Source organism: Paroedura picta, unplaced genomic scaffold, assembly GCF_049243985.1.
Source record: "Paroedura picta isolate Pp20150507F unplaced genomic scaffold, Ppicta_v3.0 Ppicta_v3_sca21, whole genome shotgun sequence".
Classification (NCBI taxonomy): domain Eukaryota; kingdom Metazoa; phylum Chordata; class Lepidosauria; order Squamata; family Gekkonidae; genus Paroedura; species Paroedura picta.
In genome coordinates this window covers 4621108-4641216 of record NW_027518618.1, presented here as the reverse complement: position 1 = coordinate 4641216, position 20109 = coordinate 4621108, and the positions used below count along the sequence as shown (strand labels likewise).

Genomic DNA, 20109 nt, shown 5'->3' with positions numbered 1-20109 from the left:
CACAATCAAATGTGAAATCAGCAGCACTGGGGGGAACCTGGACTTAATTAGAACCACACTGGGATCCCATCCCCTTTGCTGATCCAGGCCTGGAGTTTGTAAGCAGGGCTTGGCTGCTTTCTTCTGCCCTCCCCCTAAGCTGTTATTGAGAAGCAGTCTGCCTCGGGGCAGGGAGGCTCCCATGAGTCCTTCTGGCCCAGAGCCTCTGAGGGACTGGCATCTCTCCTTCAAGCAGTGGCCTCAGCCTCTTCTTAAGAAGAAGAACTGGGTTTTGTATCCTGCTTTTTTCTGCCTGGAGTCCCAAAGCGTCTTTCAATTGCCTTGCCTCCCCCTCTACACAGCAGGCACTTTGCAGGGTAGGTGAAGCTGACAGAGCTCTAAGAGAACTGTGACTGGCCCAAGGTCACCCTGCTGGCTTCATGTGGAGGAGTGGGGAATCAAATCTGTTTCTCCAAGTAAGAGCTTGTTACTTTTCACCACTATACCAAGCCAGCCTAGTACCCATGAGGACACACAAATATTACCTTTCCCAAATTGTATTTTGTTTAGCCTCCTGTCCCCAAGGTCCCTAGCACAGAAGGACTGGCAGCAGCGGGGAGGGTGATTGCCCGGCCATGCATGCCGTGCATGCATGGCACTCATGCACAAACGTGCATGTGCGGGAGTGCCGTGCATGCGCGTTTGCAGCCATGCATGGCGCAAAGTGCGCATGCGCTGCCCCGGTGCAGCCCTGCGGAGGCAGGGAGCCGCGGCCCAGTGCCAGGGCCTTTGTGGCCCGGCACTGGGCCGCGGCCCGGTGATTGAGGACCACTGCCCTAGAGAGCCTATGGCCAATTGATACTAAAATATTAACAATAGTAATATAAGGAAAGGTGATAGGATTTTGCCACCTTTGATACTACAAACTGTTTTTGGAGGTATGTGTATTTGAGGTAATTCTTTGCTGCATTGTTTAATTTGAGTAATATCAATAATAATCCGTACATTTTGAATTTAGGATTGGAGGTTTCAACCAATGATGAAGCCAATGAAAACGGAATTGATCTAGAAGCTGTTATGGCTGTTCCTTCTGGTATATAAAAGATGTAAAAGAAATGGTATTTACTCATTGTATATGTTATTACAAATATATTGCCTTAGAAAGGTTCCTTGTTCTCTTCTGTTGATTGTTCATTGAGAATCTTTCTTTTTTTGTACTGTAATTTCATTGGGTCTTCAAGCAGCGGCTGGACAGATCCTTCTCCTGGATGCTGGAGGCTGATCCTGCACTGAGCAGGGGGTGGGACTAGATGGCCTGCATGGCCCCTTCCCACTCGAGGATTCTAGGAGTCTAGTTCAGCAGGGGAATGGGCTGCCTCAGGAGGTGGGGAGCTCCCCCTCACTGGCCGTCTTCAAGCAGCGGCTGGACAGATCTCCTGGATGCTGGAGGCTGATCCTGCACTGAGCAGGGGAGTAGACTGGATGGCCTTCCTGGCCCCTTCCCACTCGAGGATTCTAGGAGTCTAGTTCAGCAGGGGAATGGGCTGCCTCAGGAGGTGGGGAGCTCCCCCTCACTGGTGGTCTTCAAGCAGCGGCTGGACAGATCCTTCTCCTGGATGCTGGAGGCTGATCCTGCATTGAGCAGGGGAGTAGACTGGATGGCCTTCCTGTCCCCTTCCCACTCGAGGATTCTAGGAGTCTAGTTCAGCAGGGGAATGGGCTGCCTCAGGAGGTGGGGAGCTCCCCCTCACTGGTGGTCTTCAAGCAGCGGCTGGACAGATCCTTCTCCTGGATGCTGGAGGCTGATCCTGCACTGAGCAGGGGGTGGGACTCGATGGCCTGCATGGCCCCTTCCCACTCGAGGATTCTAGGAGTCTAGTTCAGCAGCGGAATGGGCTGCCTCAGGAGGTGGGGAGCTCCCCCTCACTGGCGGTCTTCAAGCAGCGGCTGGACAGATCCTTCTCCTGGATGCTTGAGGCTGATCCTGCATTGAGCAGGGGGTTGGACTAGATGGCCTGCATGGCCCCTTCCCACTCGAGGATTCTAGGAGTCTAGTTCAGCAGCGGAATGGGCTGCCTCAGGAGGTGGGGAGCTCCCCCTCACTGGCGGTCTTCAAGCAGCGGCTGGACAGATCCTTCTCCTGGATGCTGGAGGCTGATCCTGCATTGAGCAGGGGAGTAGACTGGATGGCCTTCCTGGCCCCTTCCCACTCTAGGATTCTAGGAGTCTAGTTCAGCAGCGGAATGGGCTGCCTCAGGAGGTGGGGAGCTCCCCCTCACTGGCGGTCTTCAAGCAGCGGCTGGACAGATCCTTCTCCTGGATGCTTGAGGCTGATCCTGCATTGAGCAGGGGGTTGGACTAGATGGCCTGCATGGCCCCTTCCCACTCGAGGATTCTAGGAGTCTAGTTCAGCAGCGGAATGGGCTGCCTCAGGAGGTGGGGAGCTCCCCCTCACTGGCGGTCTTCAAGCAGCGGCTGGACAGATCCTTCTCCTGGATGCTGGAGGCTGATCCTGCATTGAGCAGGGGAGTAGACTGGATGGCCTTCCTGGCCCCTTCCCACTCTAGGATTCTAGGAGTCTAGTTCAGCAGTGGAAGGGGCTGCCTAAGGAGGTGGGGAGCTCCCCCTCACTGGTGGTCTTCAAGCAGCGGCTGGACAGATCCTTCTCCTGGATGCTGGAGGCTGATCCTGCACTGAGCAGGGGGTGGGACTCGATGGCCTTCCTGTCCCCTTCCCACTCTAGGATTCTAGGAGTCTAGTTCAGCAGCGGAATGGGCTGCCTCAGGAGGTGGGGAGCTCCCCCTCACTGGCCGTCTTCAAGCAGCGGATGGACAGATCCTTCTCCAGGATGCTTGAGGCTGATCCTGCATTGAGCAGGGGAGTAGACTGGATGGCCCCTTTCAATGTTATAGCTCTATGATTCTAGCTACCTCCTAAAGATTGAAAGAGCGGAGGCCAGGTCCACCTTCTTGAAGAGGCTGTTCTATAATCATAGGGTTGCCATCCAAAAGGTCCTGCCTCATGTGTTCACCAAAAAACTTATTTGATGGAGGGGACAGCCAGGAGGGCCTCTCCCTGAGATCTTAATTCCCAGGCAGGATGTCTGGGAGAATACGCTCCATCAGGTGCCCTGATCCCAAGCCATGTAGGGCTCTGAAGGTCGGAAGTGGACTCAGGAGCACATCAGGAGCTGGCATAGTGCTCTAATGCTGGGATCCCAATAGCCAGTCCTGAGCACAGCCGTCTAGGCACAGCAATGTGCACGAGCTGCAGCTTCCAAACACTCTTCCTCCAAGACAGCGCGCTGCAATAATCCAGTCCAGGTGAAACTGAGGCAGGGAATCACTGGAGCTCCACCTGACAGGCCCAGAGACAAACGCAGCCGACACCCCAGCCGCACCTGGGCAAAAGCGCTTTGGACCCCGCAGCCGACTGGCTCTCCAAGGGGACGGACTGCTGTGTCAAGCGCAAGCGTGGCTTCTCCGGGGGGGGGGGCAGGAGAGGTCTCAAGCCAGGGCCAGCTTCCCTGCGTTAAAGGACCTTTTCCTTGAGCCGCCCCCCCCCCGCGAGACCCGAAGGGGGCTTTCCTGCTCGGTCGCTGCCGGCCCAGAACTCGCCACTGTGGTTATCCTGATCCCCCTTTGGCCGGACCAGACCCGGCCACGGCCTCCAAAACGGGGTTGGGACCCTCTGCTGGCTCCGTATAGTTCGCCACCTGCTGCGGCGGCAGCATTCATCGGCATCCAGCCTCCTTCGCCGGCAGGAGGCGGCTTTTCCCCTCCCTCCCTCCCTCCCCAGCCCCGGGAAGGCCGCCTTCTCACGACAACCCCGCGAGGTAGGCCGGGAGGGGACACGGCCCGGCCCGCCTTCCGCGCGGCCAATCCGCGCGCGCTCCGTCCCTCTCCTAGCAACCGCGCCCACCTCCGCTCTCCCGGGTTGACGTCATCGCAACGCGACGCCCTGCGCGGCGGACGCGCGCTCCCATTGGCCCCTCCGCGGCCGGGGTCCCAGGAGCCATGGAGGCGGCCGGCGGCGGAGCCGGGCCAGGCCGGGCGCGTGAGTGTCGCGGGGGGGGGGGGGCGCGGGGGGGGCGCGGGGGGGGGCGCGGGAGGGAGGGGGCGCGCACGCCATCCCCGCGGGGTAGGCCTTGACGCTCTTGCCCTCGCCCTCCGCAGCCGCCAAGCGCCGCCCGCCCGCCTCGCCGCCCCCGCAGCTCTTCGAGGACACGAGCGGCGGCAGCAACAGCGGCAGCCCCCCCCGCCCCGCGGCCCCCCCCGCGCCCTTCCTGGCCGAGCCCGTCTCCAGCCTCGCCGCCGCCTACGGGACCTCGCTGGCCGCGCACGGGAAGCAGCTCGTGGACCGCAACGTGAGCGAGCGAGCGAGAGAGCAAGGGGGGGGGGCGAGGGAGGGAGGGGGGAGGGAGGGAGGGAGGAGGGGACCCCCCCGCCTGGCCCTGACCTCCCCCCCGCTCCCCCCCCCGCCCCGCAGATCGACCGCTTCCTCCCCGTGACCAGGCTGAAGTACTACTTCGCGGTGGACACCCTCTACGTGGGCAGGAAGCTCGGCCTCCTCCTCTTCCCCTTCCTGCAGCAGGTGAGAGAGAGAGAGAGAGAGAGCGCCCTCCCCCCCCCCCCCCGCTCACACACACACACACCTGAGCGGCCCCTGAGACCCTCTCCCGGCAGTGGGCCAGGGAGGGGCATCCGGGAGCCTGTCCCTGCAGGGGAGCATCTCGGGTGTCTTTCCTTACTGCTTGGCATGCATGGAATTTGCCCGAAGATGGGCCGGCTGCTGGGGAAGGGGTGCTCAGAGGTGGTCTGCCATGGCCTGGCCCCGTCCCCTGACCCTGGTGTTCCTTGGAGGCCACTCCCTTCCACGCGCTAACCAGGGACAGCCCGGCTTAGCTTCCAGGATCTCCAACCAGGTTTGGGGTTGCCCGGCACACACCAGGTCGGGAGCTTCTTGGAGGAAAGGCTGGAGAAAACCGCGTCTGGGCCCAGAGCGGGGGTTGCTGGAGGGTGAGGAGCTGTGAATCCCTTGTGTTGTCAGGAGGTAGTACTAGATGGCCCTTGGGGTCCCGCTGTTTACACGTGCATCCTTTTTGCCAGGACTGGCAGGTCCACTACCAGCAGGACACACCTGTGGCCCCCCGTTTTGACATCAATGCCCCAGACCTCTACATTCCAGGTACCCGTTTTCCAAAAGAGGCTTGCTCAGCATTGCTGCTCTTGCTTGCTGCAGCATGGCTAATGTTCCTTGTTTCTCCACAGTCATGGCATTCATCACCTACATCCTGGTGGCAGGGCTGGCCCTGGGAACGCAGAACAGGTGAGAAAATGGGGCAGGGAGCATCCCTTCCTGTCCCCCTTTGCTCCTGAATGTGCTCCCCTAATCCCCTCTGCTGGGATCCACACGGAAGGGGGAGTGCCAGGCTGTTCAAAGGCTCACGGGCTCCAAGCCCTTACTGTGACCATTCTGGGACAGATCCTATGCCCCACATCCACTCCCAGAAGTCATGGTTTCCGGGGCCTAGCCTCCCCCCCCCCCTTATTGCACAAAGATGAGAGAAAGAGAGCTTCGCTTTGCACCTTCTGCTCCCTCCCCCTGCAGATTCTCCCCCGACCTGCTGGGCTTGCAAGCTAGTTCGGCCTTGGCCTGGCTAATTGTGGAAGTCTTGGCTGTCCTCCTGAGCCTCTACCTCGTGACGGTCAACACCGATTTAACCACCATTGATTTAGTCGCCTTCTCAGGGTACAAATATGTGGGGTGAGTGGAGAACACAGCAGCCCTGGCACCACCTGTTCCAGAGGGAAGGCCGCCCACAATTGCCTCTCTACTGTTCTGGACTGATGTTTGGGGGGGGGGTAGGTGAGGGGTGCTCCCTGACCCCCTTCCCCTTCTTCTTCCTGTGCCAGGATGATTGTGGGCCTCTTGGCTGGGCTGCTCTTTGGAAAAATGGGCTACTTTTTGCTGCTGAGCTGGTGCTGCCTGGCCATCTTTGTCTTCATGGTAAGAGTCATCTGGGCTGGGAGGGCACGGGGCTTCTGCTGCCGCTTCAGGCACTCCTCAGAGTTCCCTGCCTGCCACAGCAGGCTACGCTCCACCCCTGCTTTTCCCCGCCCTTGCCCCCAGGATTGTTCTGAGCCCCTGTTCCTTCCTGCCCCAGATCCGGACCCTGCGCCTGAAGATCCTGTCCGAGGCGGCCGCAGAAGGGGTCTTGGTTCGGGGGGCCAGGAACCAGCTCCGCATGTACCTGACCATGGCTGTGGCTGGCCTGCAGCCCGTTTTCATGTACTGGCTCACTTTCCACCTCGTCCGCTGATGGTCAAGCTGAGGCTGGGGCGCCTCACTCCAGCTCGCAGGCAGCTGCCGCGCTCTATCTCCAACTGGGCCCTGAGAGCGTGTCTGGGGTGTCGGTGGGTGCGGGGAGAGGCTTGCACCAGGCTGCGGCTGCCGCCTCCTCTTCCTTTCTGGCCCTTCAGGGGACCAGCTGGGCGGAAGCCGTGTGCTGTGGTGGTCTGCTTCTCCCCCTTGGCTGGTCCCCGCAGGAAGGCAACCGGGTGGGTGTGCGTCTGCCTCTCAGTGTCTGTCTACATTCCTGCTAGTTTGTGTGTCATTATTCGTTTGGATGGGATCCCACCCCCAAAGGTGCTCGCTTTTCTGTTTGATCCCACGTGTTTGGACGTTGCCAGGTGGGTCACTTGTGTTCAGCCATCAAACAAATAAAAAGCAACCATCTCCTCCTCCCTGGAGGGCCAGTGAACACCTCTCTGTTTCGTGAAGGTCGAGGGGTGGGAGGGGCCAGGGGCTGGGAGGGGCCAGGCTGAGCTGGTTCCTGAAGAAAAGGAGCTGGCCTGGCCCCCCCACGGCATCGGAAATCTCAACGTGGCACCTGCCACCCCACCCAGCCTCTGTTCTTCAGAGCTCCAGGGGGTGGGAGAGATTTGAAGGGAGAAAAGAGGTCAGGAGCTGAAAAGTGCCCAGGTGGGCGGGCCAAGGAGACAGAGATCCTTTCTCAGGTGCTTAAGTCTGTGGCCCGCTCTGGAGTAGCCCTGCCATGCCGGGCGTGAAGGTGAGGCTTCTCTGGCCCCTCCTGTGTAAGCATTCGCAGTCTCCTAGCAGGCAGAGGTTGAGGGTGGGGGGCTCTGCGTTTATTTACAGGGAGGCTCACGGGCTCTAACTCCTCCTCCTCCTTGGGATGCTGTCTCTTTCCCTCCTTGGGATGCTGTTTCTGCTGCTGCTGCTGCGCTGGGGGTGGGGTGGGGAGGGGAGGGGAGGGGAAGAAGAATGAGGCAAAACAGTTGCCAGAAAAAGGCTGCCCATTGTGGAGATGGTCCCTGGTCCACAATAAGGGAGGTGAACTGGGGAGGGGCTACCACCAGCAAAGGTGGCCAACTCCCATCCTGAGGTGCTGGAGAGAGCCCATTGGGTGGAGGCAGGCAAACTGTGCCGTCTCCCCCCCCCCCTTCAAGAACAACTCCAGGGAGCTGCGAAGGGACTGAAGGGCAGCAGTGGGGAGGACCTGCCCTCCCCAGCCTCCCCCCCCAGCCATTTTCCAATGCTGGTCATTGTCCCAGCCTCCCCCCCCCATCTTCTGTTCCAGGTCGCTGGAGGTGTCCGAGCTGCTTTCCTGGGGGCGAGAAGGGTTTGGGTGGGTCAGAGCTTGCCAGCCCCTGCCACAGGCATTCTCTCCCTCCTGCTCTCTGGCCGGTGCCGTTTCCCCCCATTATTGCGGGTCCCCACCTCTGCCGCCCACAGGGACCTTTCCCTGCCCTCCTCCCAGTGACGGCCTTTCAGATCCTTCAAGAGAGCCCTCCTGCCCTCCTCCTCTGCACCCTCTCAACTTTGTCCACATCCTTTTTGAAGTGAGGCCCCAGAACTGCTCCCAGGCGGGGTCTGACTAATGCAGTATAGAGTGGGACTACACCATCTTGTGATGCCTGTGTTGATACAGCCCAAGACTGCATTTGCCTTCCTTACCACCACGTCACACTGCCTGCTCCTATTGAGCTTATGGTCCACAAGTGCCCCAAGATCCCATTCCCACACACTGCTACCCAGAAGAGTCTCTCCCATCCAGCATGCATGTTTCTCATTTTCGTGACCCAGAGATGGATCTCTTGTCCTTGTTGAATTACATCTTGTTTTGTAAGGCGGAGCTCTCCCCAGCCAGGCTTACGGTTGAGGCCAGCCAGCGCAGGGGGAAGATCTGGTAGCCCCCCCCCCCCATCAGGCAGTAGGCCATTGAGATGTCTGCCTCCCATCTTGGGGGATGTTTTTTGGCAGAGCCCCCTGCGGCCTGGGTGCCAAGCGTCCCGTGGGGAGGAGCATTATTATTTCCTCCTCCGTATTGGGGTGGGGGTTGTGTATTGTTTTAATGGGGCTTTTATTGGGGTTATTGTTATGGGACTTTTTGTATTGTGACCCACCAGGAGTCAGTACGCTGAGAGTAGTGGGTAAGAAATATTATAATTAATAATTATAATTATTTACCTGCTTGTCCAGCATGTTCAGACCTCATTAAACTATTGCTGTCTTCTAGAGCAGTGGTCCCCCAACCCCCAGTTTGGCAATCGGTCCCGGTCCGTGGATCAGTCGGTGCCGGTCCATGGCTCCTCCTTGTCCTCCTGCCCATCTGCTGCCTCGGGGGCTGCCCTGCCACTCTGCCGCCGGCTCACCTTTGGTGCTCTCCAGCGGCCGCCATGGCTGGGGCTCCCCCTCGGCATGGCACTGTGCAACTGCTGCTGGCAGCACCCTCAGGTGGGCGGCGGGAAGTCAGGGGTGCCAGCAGGAAAGCAAGCAGAGCAGGGGCTCAGGCAGCAGCGACGGCGACATCCCTCGGCAAAAGACTACCCCCCCCCCCCCGGTCTCAGTAAAATTGTCAAGTGTTGACTGGTCCCCAGTAATAAAGAGGTTGGTGTCATCAGCAAATTTAATGAGGAGTCACTCTACCCCCTCCTCCTCAGACCCAGTACTGAACCCAGCCCCCCCGCTCACCTCCCTCCACTGACGAAGTGCCCCTGACAGCCACTCTCTGGCTGCAGTTTTCTAACCACCTGAAATCCAGAGCGGCTGAAGAGGGCCGCTGCAGGCTCCCGTGGCCACAAAGATGGTGTCATTTGCCACATGACCCGCAACTGTTCGAGGGGGCTTCTAGCCTTCTTCCCACCGGCACAGCCGTCGCAGGGGGACCAGCCAGTGCCAGAATGGGGGGGGTCCAATGGCTGCTCCCCACAAATCACGACCCAAAGGGACTGCGGGCAAAGCGGGAAGGGGCAAAGCTTCCTTTCCGTATTTTGATCGTCGCCCCCCCCCCCCCTCGTGTGCATATCAACCAAGGTTTGCTGTTGGGCTATGCCAAGCAGAACCGTAATGCTAAGGAGCTATGACCAAAACTTGACAATAAATAGGGGCCAGGGGGAAATTAGGAGGGAAAAACCATTGAGAAAAGGGTGGGGAGGGAGAGGAAATAAAGAGAAGGAAAAGGTTGCCTTATCTGGCAGCAACTCACTTCCTTCTGCTGTTCAAGATCTGGCCAAGCTGGGTGCAAGGGAAGGCCAGCCTCTTATTGGGGAGCCATGATGCCCCATTGCCTTGTTTGGGGGTAGAGCCAGTCTGGTGTAGTGGTTAGGAGTGCAGACTTCTAATCTGGTAAATCGGGTTTGATTCCCCACTCCACCATGTGCAGCCAGCTGGGTGACCTTGAGCTCACCACAGCCCTGATCAAGCTGCTCCTATTCTTCTACTGCTGCCTGGGCTGATGGGCATAGCAGGATCGGTCAGGCAAGAGGCCAAAGCTTGAGTCCTGCGGGGCTTTTAAGACCAACCAAGTTTTCTTTCGGAAGCTCCTGTGCGCAGGGACATTTCTCTGCGGTGAGGCAGGCTAGCAGGCCCAGCTGAAGCTAGAGGGCCATTTGCCTCTGCTTGGGCCCCCAGTGACTGCCTGAGGAGCGAAATAAGCACAAAAGGGAGGCCAGAGCCCCCAGCTGACTCTCTCCCTGAATTTTGTCTCTGACCCAACCCGATTCCAGCCTGCGGCCCTGCCCCCCAAAGCCTTTAGAACTCCCCCAGGCAGGCAGGTCCAGGAACAAGCACAGGGAGGGGGCCACTTTCTGCTCATTCCAGTTGCAGGATTGGGGCCGGTTCACTTCCAGTTTGGTTGCCTGCCAGAACACTCAATTGTGGAGGTAGAAGAAGAAGAAGAAGAAGAAGAAGAAGAAGAGTTGGTTCTTATATGCCGCTTTTCCCTACCCGAAGGAGGCTCAAAGCGGCTTACAGTCGCCTTCCCATTCCTCTGGTCTCCAGGCGGCCCAGTTGCCCAGCATGCCCAGCACACATGGCAGCCCAGTTGCCCAGCATGAGTCCGTAGCCGGTTCTGACCCTCTGCTTTTCCCGGCCAGAGAATTCAGCTCCAGCAGCTGTCTCTAGCATCAGGGGTGTGTGTGTGTGTGGGGGAGGGTCTCTGTTTCTGTTGGCCAGAACCTGATCTCCAGCAGAGGGGTCCGGGCAGGCCAGAGAAAAAGAGGGCAAGAAGCCCTGCCACCTGCTTCCCATAGACCGCCACTTCCAGCCCAGTCATCTCGTTGTTGTTGTTGTTAGGTGCGAAGTCGTGTCCGACCCATCGCGACCCCATGGACAATGATCCTCCAGGCCTTCCTGTCCTCTACCATCCCCCGGAGTCCATAGTCATCTCGTACATATCAGTAAAAATCACAAAATATACAACATATATATAAACCCCTTTACCTAGTCGATGTCTTATTCCCTAGTGAACCAACTGCTCTGCTGCTCCCAGTCATTGCTTTCTTCAAAGATGACCCTAGGCGAGGTTAGCCCCGGAGGGGGGGGGCAGACCGTAGAAGGCAGGGAGGGATCCACAGACTGGTGGCTCCGGTCTCTGCCCCAGCATCAACCGAATGCCTGGCAGAAGGAGCTCTGTCTTGCAGGCCCTGGGAAACCCAGAGCGCTCCGTCAGGGCCCTTAGCTCTGCCAGGAGCTCATTCCGCCAGTTAGGGGCCGGGCCGAGAGAGAACTCTGAGGCCTCCCCTGTGACTCCCCCCATGACAGCCCCTCTTCCAAGGAAGCCTGTCTTCCCCCTCAGCCGGTTGCCAGGGTTGGTTGGAGATGGAGGTCCTTGGCTGGTCAAGAGAAGAACGTAGATTTCAGCTGCCAGGATCACCAGCTTTCGGGGGGGGGTTCTCAGTGCCCCCCCACTGCCCTTTGGCAGGGGACTGCAAGTTTGAGAGCAGGCAGAGTAAAGAATGCTGCTGCAGCAGGACAGGAAGGAGGGGGGGCTAGCCCCCTTACTTAGCACTGAGGAAGTTCACCCCCCTAGGCTGCCATAGCCCCAGAGAGAGACCACTCCCCTAGTCAGGATAATGCACCCTTGTAATTGTGCCCCCCTTTCAAGATTAATGCCCCTCCTTAGGTCAGTTCCTTAGAACCCCATGTCAGTCTCCGTGCTCCTGAGCCCCTGTCCCCCCCCCACACACACACACTCCTTCTGCTGCTGCTCTCTTGAGGACAAGACTGTTCATACAAGAATACACATTTTTGTGGGTTTATTTATAGACCTTCGGGTATGAAAAGGATGATTCCACAAGCAATTAACACAATCAAGTTTTGATTTTTTAAAAAAGTATAAAAATTCTCCATGTGCAAGACACAGAAAGTGGATCCAGTGTGGAGCACGCTCTTCCTGGGCTGCTGGCCCTACATGCTCCCCCTCCCCCAGCGCAGCCCCACGGAGGCCAGGAGGAAAAGGTAGACAGAGGCTCAAAGCAGGGGGGCTTGGGGAAGCAAACGCTCTTCCAGGGGGGCAGGCAAGGGGGACAGCCAGGGCTGCCAGTCTGTCCTTAAGAGTCCCCTGCCCACACCTGGCTCCAAGGCAGGGGCAGGCAGAGCCCCAGCAACTGGGACGGCGAGAGGAGCCAAAGGTGAAACAGGTCTGCCCCTGCCTCCCAGGCGATACTCCAGCTCCTAGGGAGCAAGCGGGCAAGTGGGAGGAGGCTGGGTTGGCACCTGGGCCTACCCCCAGTGCCACAGCCTGCAGCTCCTCAGCTTCTCTCTGGGGGCACCACCACCCGGCTCTCTGGTGGGCAAGGGGGGGAGGAACCCTGAGGCCTGGGGGGGGGGGGGCAGCCTGGCTTTCCCAAGAAATTGCCGTTTCCATCAGCAGAGCTCATCCCGCCTCCATTGAGACCCAAGACCAAGTTTGTGGGTGGGAGGCTGAACCAAGCAATGCTTCCCTCCCGGGGTGGGGGGGGGGAGGGTGGAGACAAAGCGGGGGCCCTGAGAGACCACCGCATTGCCCCCTGAGCCTGGGGGGCTGGCCCTTTCTGCTTCAGGAGCGGAGGGGGCTACTTGTACCTGGCGCCAACAGGACAACTGTGGACCCCCCTGGCCTAGACCAGCACAGGTGGCGTTCCTTCCTGCCCACTTTAAGCCCAGCCTTCGCCCCTCACAGCAGCAGGAGGGAGGGGGAGAAGAGCAGTTTGTGGGACGAAGCTGAACAGAGTCAAAAGCCAGACACGAGAAAAGGAGCCCCAAGGAGAGATTTATGATCCATTTTCTCACAAAGCGTGGGCAAGAGAGAGCCCCTCCCTAGTCAACTCCCCACCTATTTACAGGCAGCCAGAGGGCCCCCCCCCCACCTCAGAGGGTGTAGCCGCTGCTCATGAGGAGCTCCTTGTCGTCCATGGTGCTCCAGACGGTGCTCAGCGAAGGGTCCCGGCTCCGGCGGCAAATCTTAGCCACAACCAGTACCAGTGAGGCCAGCAGGAGCGCCAGCACCACGGCCAGGACCACTGCTGCAGGGGGGGAGAGCGGGAGGAGGGTCAGCAGGAAGGGAGAAGAGAAGCAGGCCCTGCAAGAGCCAGGTCACCCCCCCCCCAAAAAAAAATAAACTGATAATGGCAGGACAGCTGCATCCGGGGACCCAGCAACACCCCCTCCCCTGAGCAAGGCAACCACCTTGGCCCCCTGAAAGTGCTCCGGTGGAGGCTGGTCCCTGCTTGACCCTGTCTGTGACTGGCCTCAGCAGCCCCACTGCCAAGGCCCGCTGGGGGGAGCCCGTTTCTGTGCCAGGAGTCAGAGGGACCCCCACTCACCTCTGGTGGAATGCAAAGCTGCGTCGGGAAAGACGTGCGAGTCAGGCATGTTGGCATCCTCATCTGACTCCCCCGGGAGGCCTGCAAGAGGGAGGGAGGGAGGCAGGCTGGAGACCACGGGGCCACGGCCGAGGCCCTCCTCCCCACAGCCCAAACCTGCCCAGGGCTCTGCCAACATTCCTGGGGCAGCGACACACACCAAGATTGCCACGGCCCCTTTGTCCCTCCTCTGTGCCCCCAGGGAGCCACCCCAAACACCTGGAGGCCAGCCGGAAGAGAGAGGGGCTACTCGCCCCGCCCCACCCCCCGCCTGCCCCTTCTTACGGCTGCCCGCTGCACACTGCCTCAGGCAGTCTTCTTCCAGGAGGTAATTGTTCCGGTTGCCCCCGCAGCCCCCGTAGATGAACATCTTGCAGGTCTGGGTCTCCAGGTCGAAGAACCAGCGGGGGAAGGAGGCCCGGCAGCGGCCGGTCACCCGCGGACTGGCACAGTACTCTGCAGGGAGACGGAAGCGGGTTGTTGCCGAGGCCACGTCCCCTTGAGCCCCCCCCCCAAGAGAACGGAGCATCACCTCGGAAGTGGACCGTGTCCTCTGCAGGGTGGTGTCGGCGGCCAGAGGTGGGCGCAGCTGCCAGGAGAGAGCACAGAGCGGGTCACCTGGGCGGGCAGGGCACTGAGGCCCCTGGAGCGACTTCCTGTCAGCCAGGGCACCCCCCCCCATGCCACGTTTGAGAAGAGCTCCAGGGGCCCCCCAGGATGGCAGGCACTCAGGGGACAAGGCCGTCCTCCCCAGCCACCGCTTGGCTCAAGGCCAAAGCCCCCGAGAAGCCAAGCCAAGGCAAGCCCAGAGCCCCTACCCTCAGTGGGAGAGCTCTCTGCCCCTCCCGGGCTGGTCTGTGGGGTGTCCGTCATCTTCTCCACCTCTTCTCCACCTGGAAGCCAAGAGGAGCATCAGGTTAGGCTGACCGTGCAGAGGAGCTCCGCCTTGGCCTGAGTTTGACAGGCCCCCCCCCGAGGGGGACTGTTCCTTTGCCAAGGGCCACCTCCCATTTGGCAGAGGTGCCATCAATCTCCGGCTGGGCTGAGCCTTCCTGAGGTCGGATGGGGAAGGAACCCGGGGGGGGGGGAAGAGGAGCCCCCGGGAGGTGAGACACGGGAAGCCTCTTGCCTCAGGGGAAGGTGTCCCCACTCCCGCCTCCCTCGAGGGGCTCTGCGGCCCCCCGGGCCCCCACACCGGGTCCTTTGGGGACGGCCCGACTGAGCAGAAGGCTCAACTAGAGCGGCGGGCATCAGGGGCACACTGCAGGGACCTCTGGCTCCACTGTGGGCACAAAGAGAGCCAGCGAGGAAGGCCCCACCCCCCAGGCCAGTCACAGCACCAGCGGCCGCAGGGTCAATAGTCGGTCATTTGGCCTTGGACTTGCAGGTCTCCCCTCCGTGGGGGCAGGCTTGCAACATCAAGAAACAGGCACTAAAGCATTCCAGGCAGGAGGGCCCGGGACCCGCTCTCACCTGGGCGGCACCTGCGGGCACAGTCCTCCTCCGACAGGAAGTTGTTGGCGTTGCCTTTGCAGCCCCCGAAGATGAACTCCTGGCACGCCTGGCTCGTGGCGTTGAACCACCACCGCGGAAAGGCCGCCCGGCAGCGGCCCACCACGCACGGCAGGCCGCAGTCCTCTGAAAGCACACAGGGCAGGGCAGGGCGCGTCCAGTCACTGGAGACCATCGGGGGGGGGCTCAGACCCACCCAGCCAGCCGCCCCCCCCCTCCTCCTCCTCCTCCCCCTCCCCCTCCCCTCCCAGCCAGCGCCGGCTTCCCGCCCCGCCCCCGCCAGGTGTGCGGCGACACTTCCGCCTGGCCTGGCCTGGCCGCTCCTGTGGGCGGCGGGCCAGAGGCAGGAAATGGCCGCCCCGCCTGCCCGTCCCCCCCCATCCCATCCCATCCCATCCCCCCCATCGCATCCCGGCCGGAGGGCCCAGCGGCGGGCAGGGGAGGCTCGGCGCGCCCGGGCGGGGCGGAAAAGGCAGCGCGTCCGTGACTCAGGCTCAGCCGCCCCGCTCGCGGCCCCGCAGCCGGACCAACCGGTTCTGCACGGGCCGGCCCAGCCCGGAACCCGGCTGTCCTGCGCGGCCAGAGCCCCCCCCCCCGCGGGGCCGCGCTCGGGGAGACGGAAGACCCCCTCGCCCTCGCCCTCCCCCTCCCCGCACGCGCGCAAGTGGAGAGGCCGCGGCCCCGCTCCCCTCCCCCCAGCGCCGCCCCGCCCCCTCCCCCTCGGCCCCCGGGGCCCTCACCTGGCGGCTCCCTGGCCGCGCCGCTCGCCAGCACCAGGAGCCACAGCAGCCCCGCCGCCGAGCCCCGCAGCACCTGCCGCACCGTGCAGCCCATGGTCTCCTCCTGAGCAACTGCGCGGCTCCGGGCGCGGCCTCCCGAACCCGCAGGTGCGCCCCGCCCCCCGACGCCGCGTCACAAAGGTGGGGCGGGGCCCCCCTCCCCCCGAGGGCTCCGTCTGCGGCGCTGTCGTCCCGCCTCCCCCCCCCCCCGCCCGGCCTGCCTGCCTGCCTGCCTGCCTGCCGGGAGTCCCTGGAGGAGGCCCTCGAAAGGCACAGGGACGCCTCTCCCGCGGAGCCCCCAGGCGGGCTGGACGGAGGAGCGCCACAAGCCAACTTTGGCCGGACCCGCTGCCATGCCGCGCTCGACAGATGTGGCCGGGGGGAACAAGGCGGGCTCCCCGGGCCGCTCCCCTCCCCCCAGGAAAGGAGAGTCCCTTTGGTTCCTGTAATCCCCCCCTCCTTCACCCTGGGCTACCATGCAGCCGGGAAAGGGGGGGGGGGGGTCTGTCAAGCCCTCGTTTGTGAATCGGTGAGTTGGGGTGTGAGCCTCCGCGCGCAGAGGACAGGGGAGGCTGGCGAGCTCCTTCCGACGGGCCGGCCAGGAGGTGGCACTCCGGAGCAGCCTGCCCCCGACGGAAGAAGCCCACCGGCGGGAGCGCCGCCCCCCAGCCCGCCCACCCTCCCTCCTTCCCCGGCCGCTATAAGGCGCAGGCGGGCGCCGGGCGCCCCGTCGGGTCCGAGCTGGCCGGACGATGGCTGCGAACCGCGTGGGGCGGCGGCTGGGCCGCGCGTCGCCGGCGCGCTCGGCCGGGCTGTCTCCGGGGGTGAACCGCGCGGAGCGGACGCCCAGTCCGGGCATCCAGAGGCGCCAGGCGCGGGTCACCGTCAAATATGACCGGCGGGAGCTGCAACGCCGCCTCGACACGGAAAAGTGGATCGACGGACGCCTGGAGGACCTCTACCGGGGCAGGGTGAGGAGGCGGCTATGGCTCGGGGGTGGGCGCGGAGGGAACTTCTCCTCGCCCCCTTCTCTGGTACTTCTCGTCCCCCTCGGCACGGGGCGGCGGCACGGGGATACCAGGGCGGGGGCACGGAGAAAAGGCGACCCATCGCGGTGTCTTGGCGGGAGCCGAGGCTCCGCAAGTCCTGCGTTCCCGGGGTGGGCGACTCTCGTCTCCAGGGCCTGCCGCTGGCCCCGACGGACAAAGGGTTAACGGGGGCGGGAGCGTCTCCCCTTCCTCCTCCTCTCTCCAGGCCCACCCGCTGCTCTCCCCTCCCCCCTCAAGAGGTGCCATCTGCTTTTCCGGAGTGGAGCATCTGGCTGGCGGGGGGGGGGGGGGCGGCGGCCGGAATTGGGCTGTCTTGGTTGGTCCAGCTGCCAGTTAGTCCCACAGACCCCCCCCCTTCCTGCGGCCAGCAGTGGGAGTCCCCAGAGAGCTTTCCTGGGGGGCTGGGTTGCCTGCCCTGCTGAAGGCCCCTATCCTCAGGGAGGGCCTGGATGAGGAGCCAGGCATGGGGGGGGGGAATTCCTCTCCCTGGGCCCTGGTGGGAACTCCTTGGTGCTGGGGAGGGGGCCGCTTTCCTGAAGCCCCTTGCCTCCATTGGAGGGGCCCTGCTTTATTGGTGCTTGGCCTGCTGGAAGCCACACCCAAGCAGAGCCTGTGGCCTGGGCTGCTTCCAGTTCAGACTTGCATCTGATAGGGGGGGGGGGTCACACTGGCTTTGAGGTGCTGCTGAGCCCCAGGATCAGCTGGGCTCACCCCAGTGAGGAAGTCCCCCTTTCCCTCCCCAGCCTGGTGCTTGTCCCGGGGCCCGTCTGGAAGGGGCAGCTGGACCAGTTTCCCAGAGGCCTCCCACCCCCCTGTCTCCGGCTGCTCAGGCCAAAGGTCTGCTGCGGGGCTGGGGGCTCCTGCCAGGGCCAGGGGCTTCCTCTGGCCATGGGGGTTGCATTCCCTCCAGTGTGGGGACTGGCGAGGGGAGTCAGAGGTGGAGCTTCCCAGTATGCAGATTGGCTGGGTGGCTGAGGGCCAGGATCCCTGTGGGGGTAGGGGGTACATGCAGCCCCTTTCTGGCTGTGGGGCCTTTCAGTGTGCTGAGCTTGCCCACTCTCCTGCTTCCTCCCCCCCCCCACACACACACACAGATTCCTGAGGCCGAGGGGGGGGGGCAAGAGCAGAGGCGCCTCAGCCCAGCCATGAAAGGGAAGAATTCCAGCCTCTGTGCTGCTCTCGTCCCTGGGGAGGCTCTTTGGGCAGCCGGGCAAAGGGAGGCCGCAAATGCTCCACAGAGTCCGGCTTGGGCCAAATTCTGGCCCAGATGCTCCTTTCGGGATGGGGCGTTCCAAGGAGGAGGGTAGCCTGCTTCTCTCTCTCTCCCCCCCCCCCCACTGTGGGTCTGCTCTAGGGGAAGAATTCCTCCCCTGGGGGGGGGGGGTGGTGAGCAGGAGGATGGCTCAAACACCCAAAGGCTGCCCCACTGTGCTTGCACCGCTTTGGCCCCACAAAACCTCCTCCTAGCAGAGAAAGGGAAGACGGAGCTACCGAGGAGGAGTGGGGCCTTCTGCGACTGGTGCTTTGGGGACCTCTGGCTTCCTGAGACCGGCTGCTGGCACAGCATGGAAGGGAAAGGGCTAGGCTGACTCCGGGATGGGGGTGGGGGCTCCCGAAGGCTCATAGGAATGAAGCAGTAGATCCTGGGCAGCTCCCTCAAGACTGGCAACATCTGGGGCTTCCTTGCTGAGAAGTGCCCAGCTGGCACTGCTGGGCATGCAGAAGGTGCCAGGTTCAGCAAAGGAAGAATGTGGGGTGGAAAGACTCACCTGGAGCCACTGGAGGGCCACTGCTCCTCTGAGAAGACCAGTAGACACTGCTCCTCTGGGTAGACCAGGCCGCCTGGGATGGCCCATCCTGTCAAAGGCAGCTTGAGGGGTGTCCCAGTAGGGGAGGCAATAGCAGGGCCCAGAAGGGCCAACGGGGTTCCCTCAACGGTTCCATTTCAGAGGGACGAGCCCCCCTTCTGTGCTTGGGGAGGGGCAGCCTGGCCAGACCTCTTGCTGTCCTTGCAGGAGGCAGAGATGCCCGACGAGGTGAACATTGATGACCTCTTGGAGCTGGCCACGGACGAGGAGAGGGCGGCGAAGCTGCAGGTAGGTGGCTCTGCCCGGCCTTCTGCCCCACTCGGGTGTCCCGGGGGCTCTGGGCCTTGGCCAACCACTCTCTCCTGTCTCCTTTCAGGGCCTCTTGGAGTCCTGCGGCAATGCAGAGGTGGGTTTTGCGCTGAGCCTCCCCTGGGGGGGGGGGGTGAGCAGGAGGATGGCTCAAACACCCAAAGGCTCAAGCCCCATCTTCTTGTCTGACTCTAATTCCGCTCTGTGGCACGTCTTGTCCTTCCAGACCCTGCCTGGAGGGTGGTCCTTGGTGCTGCACTCCCAGCTGGGTCTCCTCGTGTTAATCGAGCCCCTCTGTTTCCCCCTCCTAGCTGGGCTCCGGCACGTGCCCCATTCAGATGTCTCTGCCCACTCTGGGACTGGTTGCTGGCTGGAGGAGGGACAGGGCTCCCGCTGGCCCCATGGCCAAAACGCCCCCCTGAGCCTTGGGGGAAGGGCTGGGCAGGCAAGCCACCCCTCTCCTCTCCTCTCTTTGCAGGGCTTCATCCAGGAGCTGCTGGAGAAGCTGCGGGGCCTCCGGACAGAGCATGTTCTCCGGCGGACCAGCCCGGACCCCCAAGAAGCCCCCAGGCAGGGCCCGGAGAGCCACGAGTAGGCGAGGGCAGGGGCGGGAGTGCAGGAGCTCCAGGGAGGGGAGTTGCTGCTGTGGGTGACCTGGGCCTCCCCACCCATCCCCAGGCCTGTCTGCCATTTGTATAAAATGCTGTACAGTAAGACATGATCGTTGCTGGTTTTATCCTGTAATAAAATTGTTTTTTGCTCAGCTGTGCTTGTGTATGTGTGTGTGTGTGTGGGGGGGGGGGGGGACACATGGAGGTTGTAGGCACCTGTGGCCTTTCTTTGGGCTCCCTGGGGAGAGTTCCCTGGCTGCTGCCTCTGTGCTCACGGTATCCCTGCCGCCACCTCTGCCTCAGCGGCCCGGCTGCCCCACCGAGCAGGTTCTGCTTCTTGGCGGGCTTCTTCGGTGGCCCAGAGGGCTTGCTGGACCCTCCTGGGGAATCCTTCCCTCCACCCCGTCCAGCCTTCTGCTTGTTACCCCTCCCTCTGACATCCCCCCGCCTGTCCGTGGGGGGTGGCTGGCAATGGAGTCCACCGGCTGTGCCAGGAGTGGCGGTCAAGAAATATAAGTCATTAATAATAATATATTGTTTACAGTTCAGAATAAACAGCGATACAAAACTGTTTCTCCAGCACACCAGCATCTTCTTGGGAGGGCCTCCTCTGAGGTGCTGAATGGTGTGTGTATGTGTGTGTGTGTGGGGGGGGCATATGCAGAGTGCTCCCCCCTCCCGTGGGCCTGCATGGGGAGTTTCTGTGCTGCAGCACTACTTACCCGTGAAAGGCGCAGCCCCCAAGGAGAGGGGGTGGGGTCTCTCCCTCGCGTCTTTCCTCACAGTTGCAGGGGGAGCCCCTCTGGCCCATCTCCACCTCCTGGCCAGCCCCTCTGCCCTGCCTCGTCTCGAGGGAGCAGACCCTTCCCAGAGCACCTCTGGGAGACTGGCTGAGATGGGTGGGTCCCCGGATC

The 20109-nt window shown here is 62.1% G+C and overlaps 3 protein-coding genes across 4 annotated transcripts; 2 read left to right on the top strand and 1 right to left on the bottom strand.

Annotated features, from left to right (window-relative positions):
* The first annotated feature begins 3896 nt into the window (after positions 1-3896).
* YIF1B (Yip1 interacting factor homolog B, membrane trafficking protein) lies at positions 3897-6742 on the top strand. Its single transcript, XM_077318456.1, has 8 exons — positions 3897-4035; positions 4155-4345; positions 4468-4572; positions 5088-5166; positions 5250-5307; positions 5590-5745; positions 5895-5988; positions 6146-6742. The coding sequence occupies exons 1-8, from the start codon at positions 3996-3998 to the stop codon at positions 6299-6301; spliced, it is 879 nt and encodes a 292-aa protein (XP_077174571.1). The 5' UTR covers positions 3897-3995; the 3' UTR covers positions 6302-6742.
* Positions 6743-11525: 4783 nt separating this feature from the next.
* LOC143828188 (putative Kunitz-type serine protease inhibitor) lies at positions 11526-15557 on the bottom strand. Its single transcript, XM_077318451.1, has 7 exons — positions 15380-15557; positions 14601-14765; positions 13946-14020; positions 13660-13716; positions 13413-13583; positions 13089-13169; positions 11526-12788 (listed from the first exon to the last, which is right to left on the bottom strand). The coding sequence occupies exons 1-7, from the start codon at positions 15471-15473 to the stop codon at positions 12634-12636; spliced, it is 798 nt and encodes a 265-aa protein (XP_077174566.1). The 5' UTR covers positions 15474-15557; the 3' UTR covers positions 11526-12633.
* A 68-nt stretch (positions 15558-15625) lies between these two features.
* On the top strand, positions 15626-19347 carry PPP1R14A (protein phosphatase 1 regulatory inhibitor subunit 14A). Of its 2 annotated transcripts, XM_077318452.1 has the most exons (4): positions 15629-16389; positions 18483-18563; positions 18652-18681; positions 19063-19347. In XM_077318452.1, the coding sequence occupies exons 1-4, from the start codon at positions 16171-16173 to the stop codon at positions 19177-19179; spliced, it is 447 nt and encodes a 148-aa protein (XP_077174567.1). In that variant the 5' UTR covers positions 15629-16170; the 3' UTR covers positions 19180-19347. The 2 variants fall into 2 exon arrangements, with proteins under 2 accessions (XP_077174568.1, XP_077174567.1); XM_077318453.1 differs by lacking the exon at positions 18652-18681 and having other exon boundaries at positions 15626-16389.
* Positions 19348-20109: the final 762 nt, after the last annotated feature.

Coding starts and splice junctions, on each gene's coding strand:
- LOC143828188 (XM_077318451.1), bottom strand. CDS start 15,473: ATGGGCTGCACGGTGCGGCAGGTGCTGCGGGGCTCGGCGGCGGGGCTG. Junction 14,021..14,600: donor TGCCCGCAGGTGCCGCCCAG/GTGAGAGCGGGT, acceptor CTTGGCTTCCAG/GTGGAGAAGAGGTGGAGAAG. Junction 12,789..13,088: donor AGCTTTGCATTCCACCAGAG/GTGAGTGGGGGT, acceptor CCCCCCCTGCAG/CAGTGGTCCTGGCCGTGGTG.
- PPP1R14A (XM_077318452.1), top strand. CDS start 16,171: ATGGCTGCGAACCGCGTGGGGCGGCGGCTGGGCCGCGCGTCGCCGGCG. Junction 18,564..18,651: donor AGAGGGCGGCGAAGCTGCAG/GTAGGTGGCTCT, acceptor GTCTCCTTTCAG/GGCCTCTTGGAGTCCTGCGG. Junction 18,682..19,062: donor AGTCCTGCGGCAATGCAGAG/GTGGGTTTTGCG, acceptor CTCTCTTTGCAG/GGCTTCATCCAGGAGCTGCT.
- YIF1B (XM_077318456.1), top strand. CDS start 3,996: ATGGAGGCGGCCGGCGGCGGAGCCGGGCCAGGCCGGGCGC. Junction 4,346..4,467: donor AGCAGCTCGTGGACCGCAAC/GTGAGCGAGCGA, acceptor CCCGCCCCGCAG/ATCGACCGCTTCCTCCCCGT. Junction 5,989..6,145: donor TGGCCATCTTTGTCTTCATG/GTAAGAGTCATC, acceptor TTCCTGCCCCAG/ATCCGGACCCTGCGCCTGAA.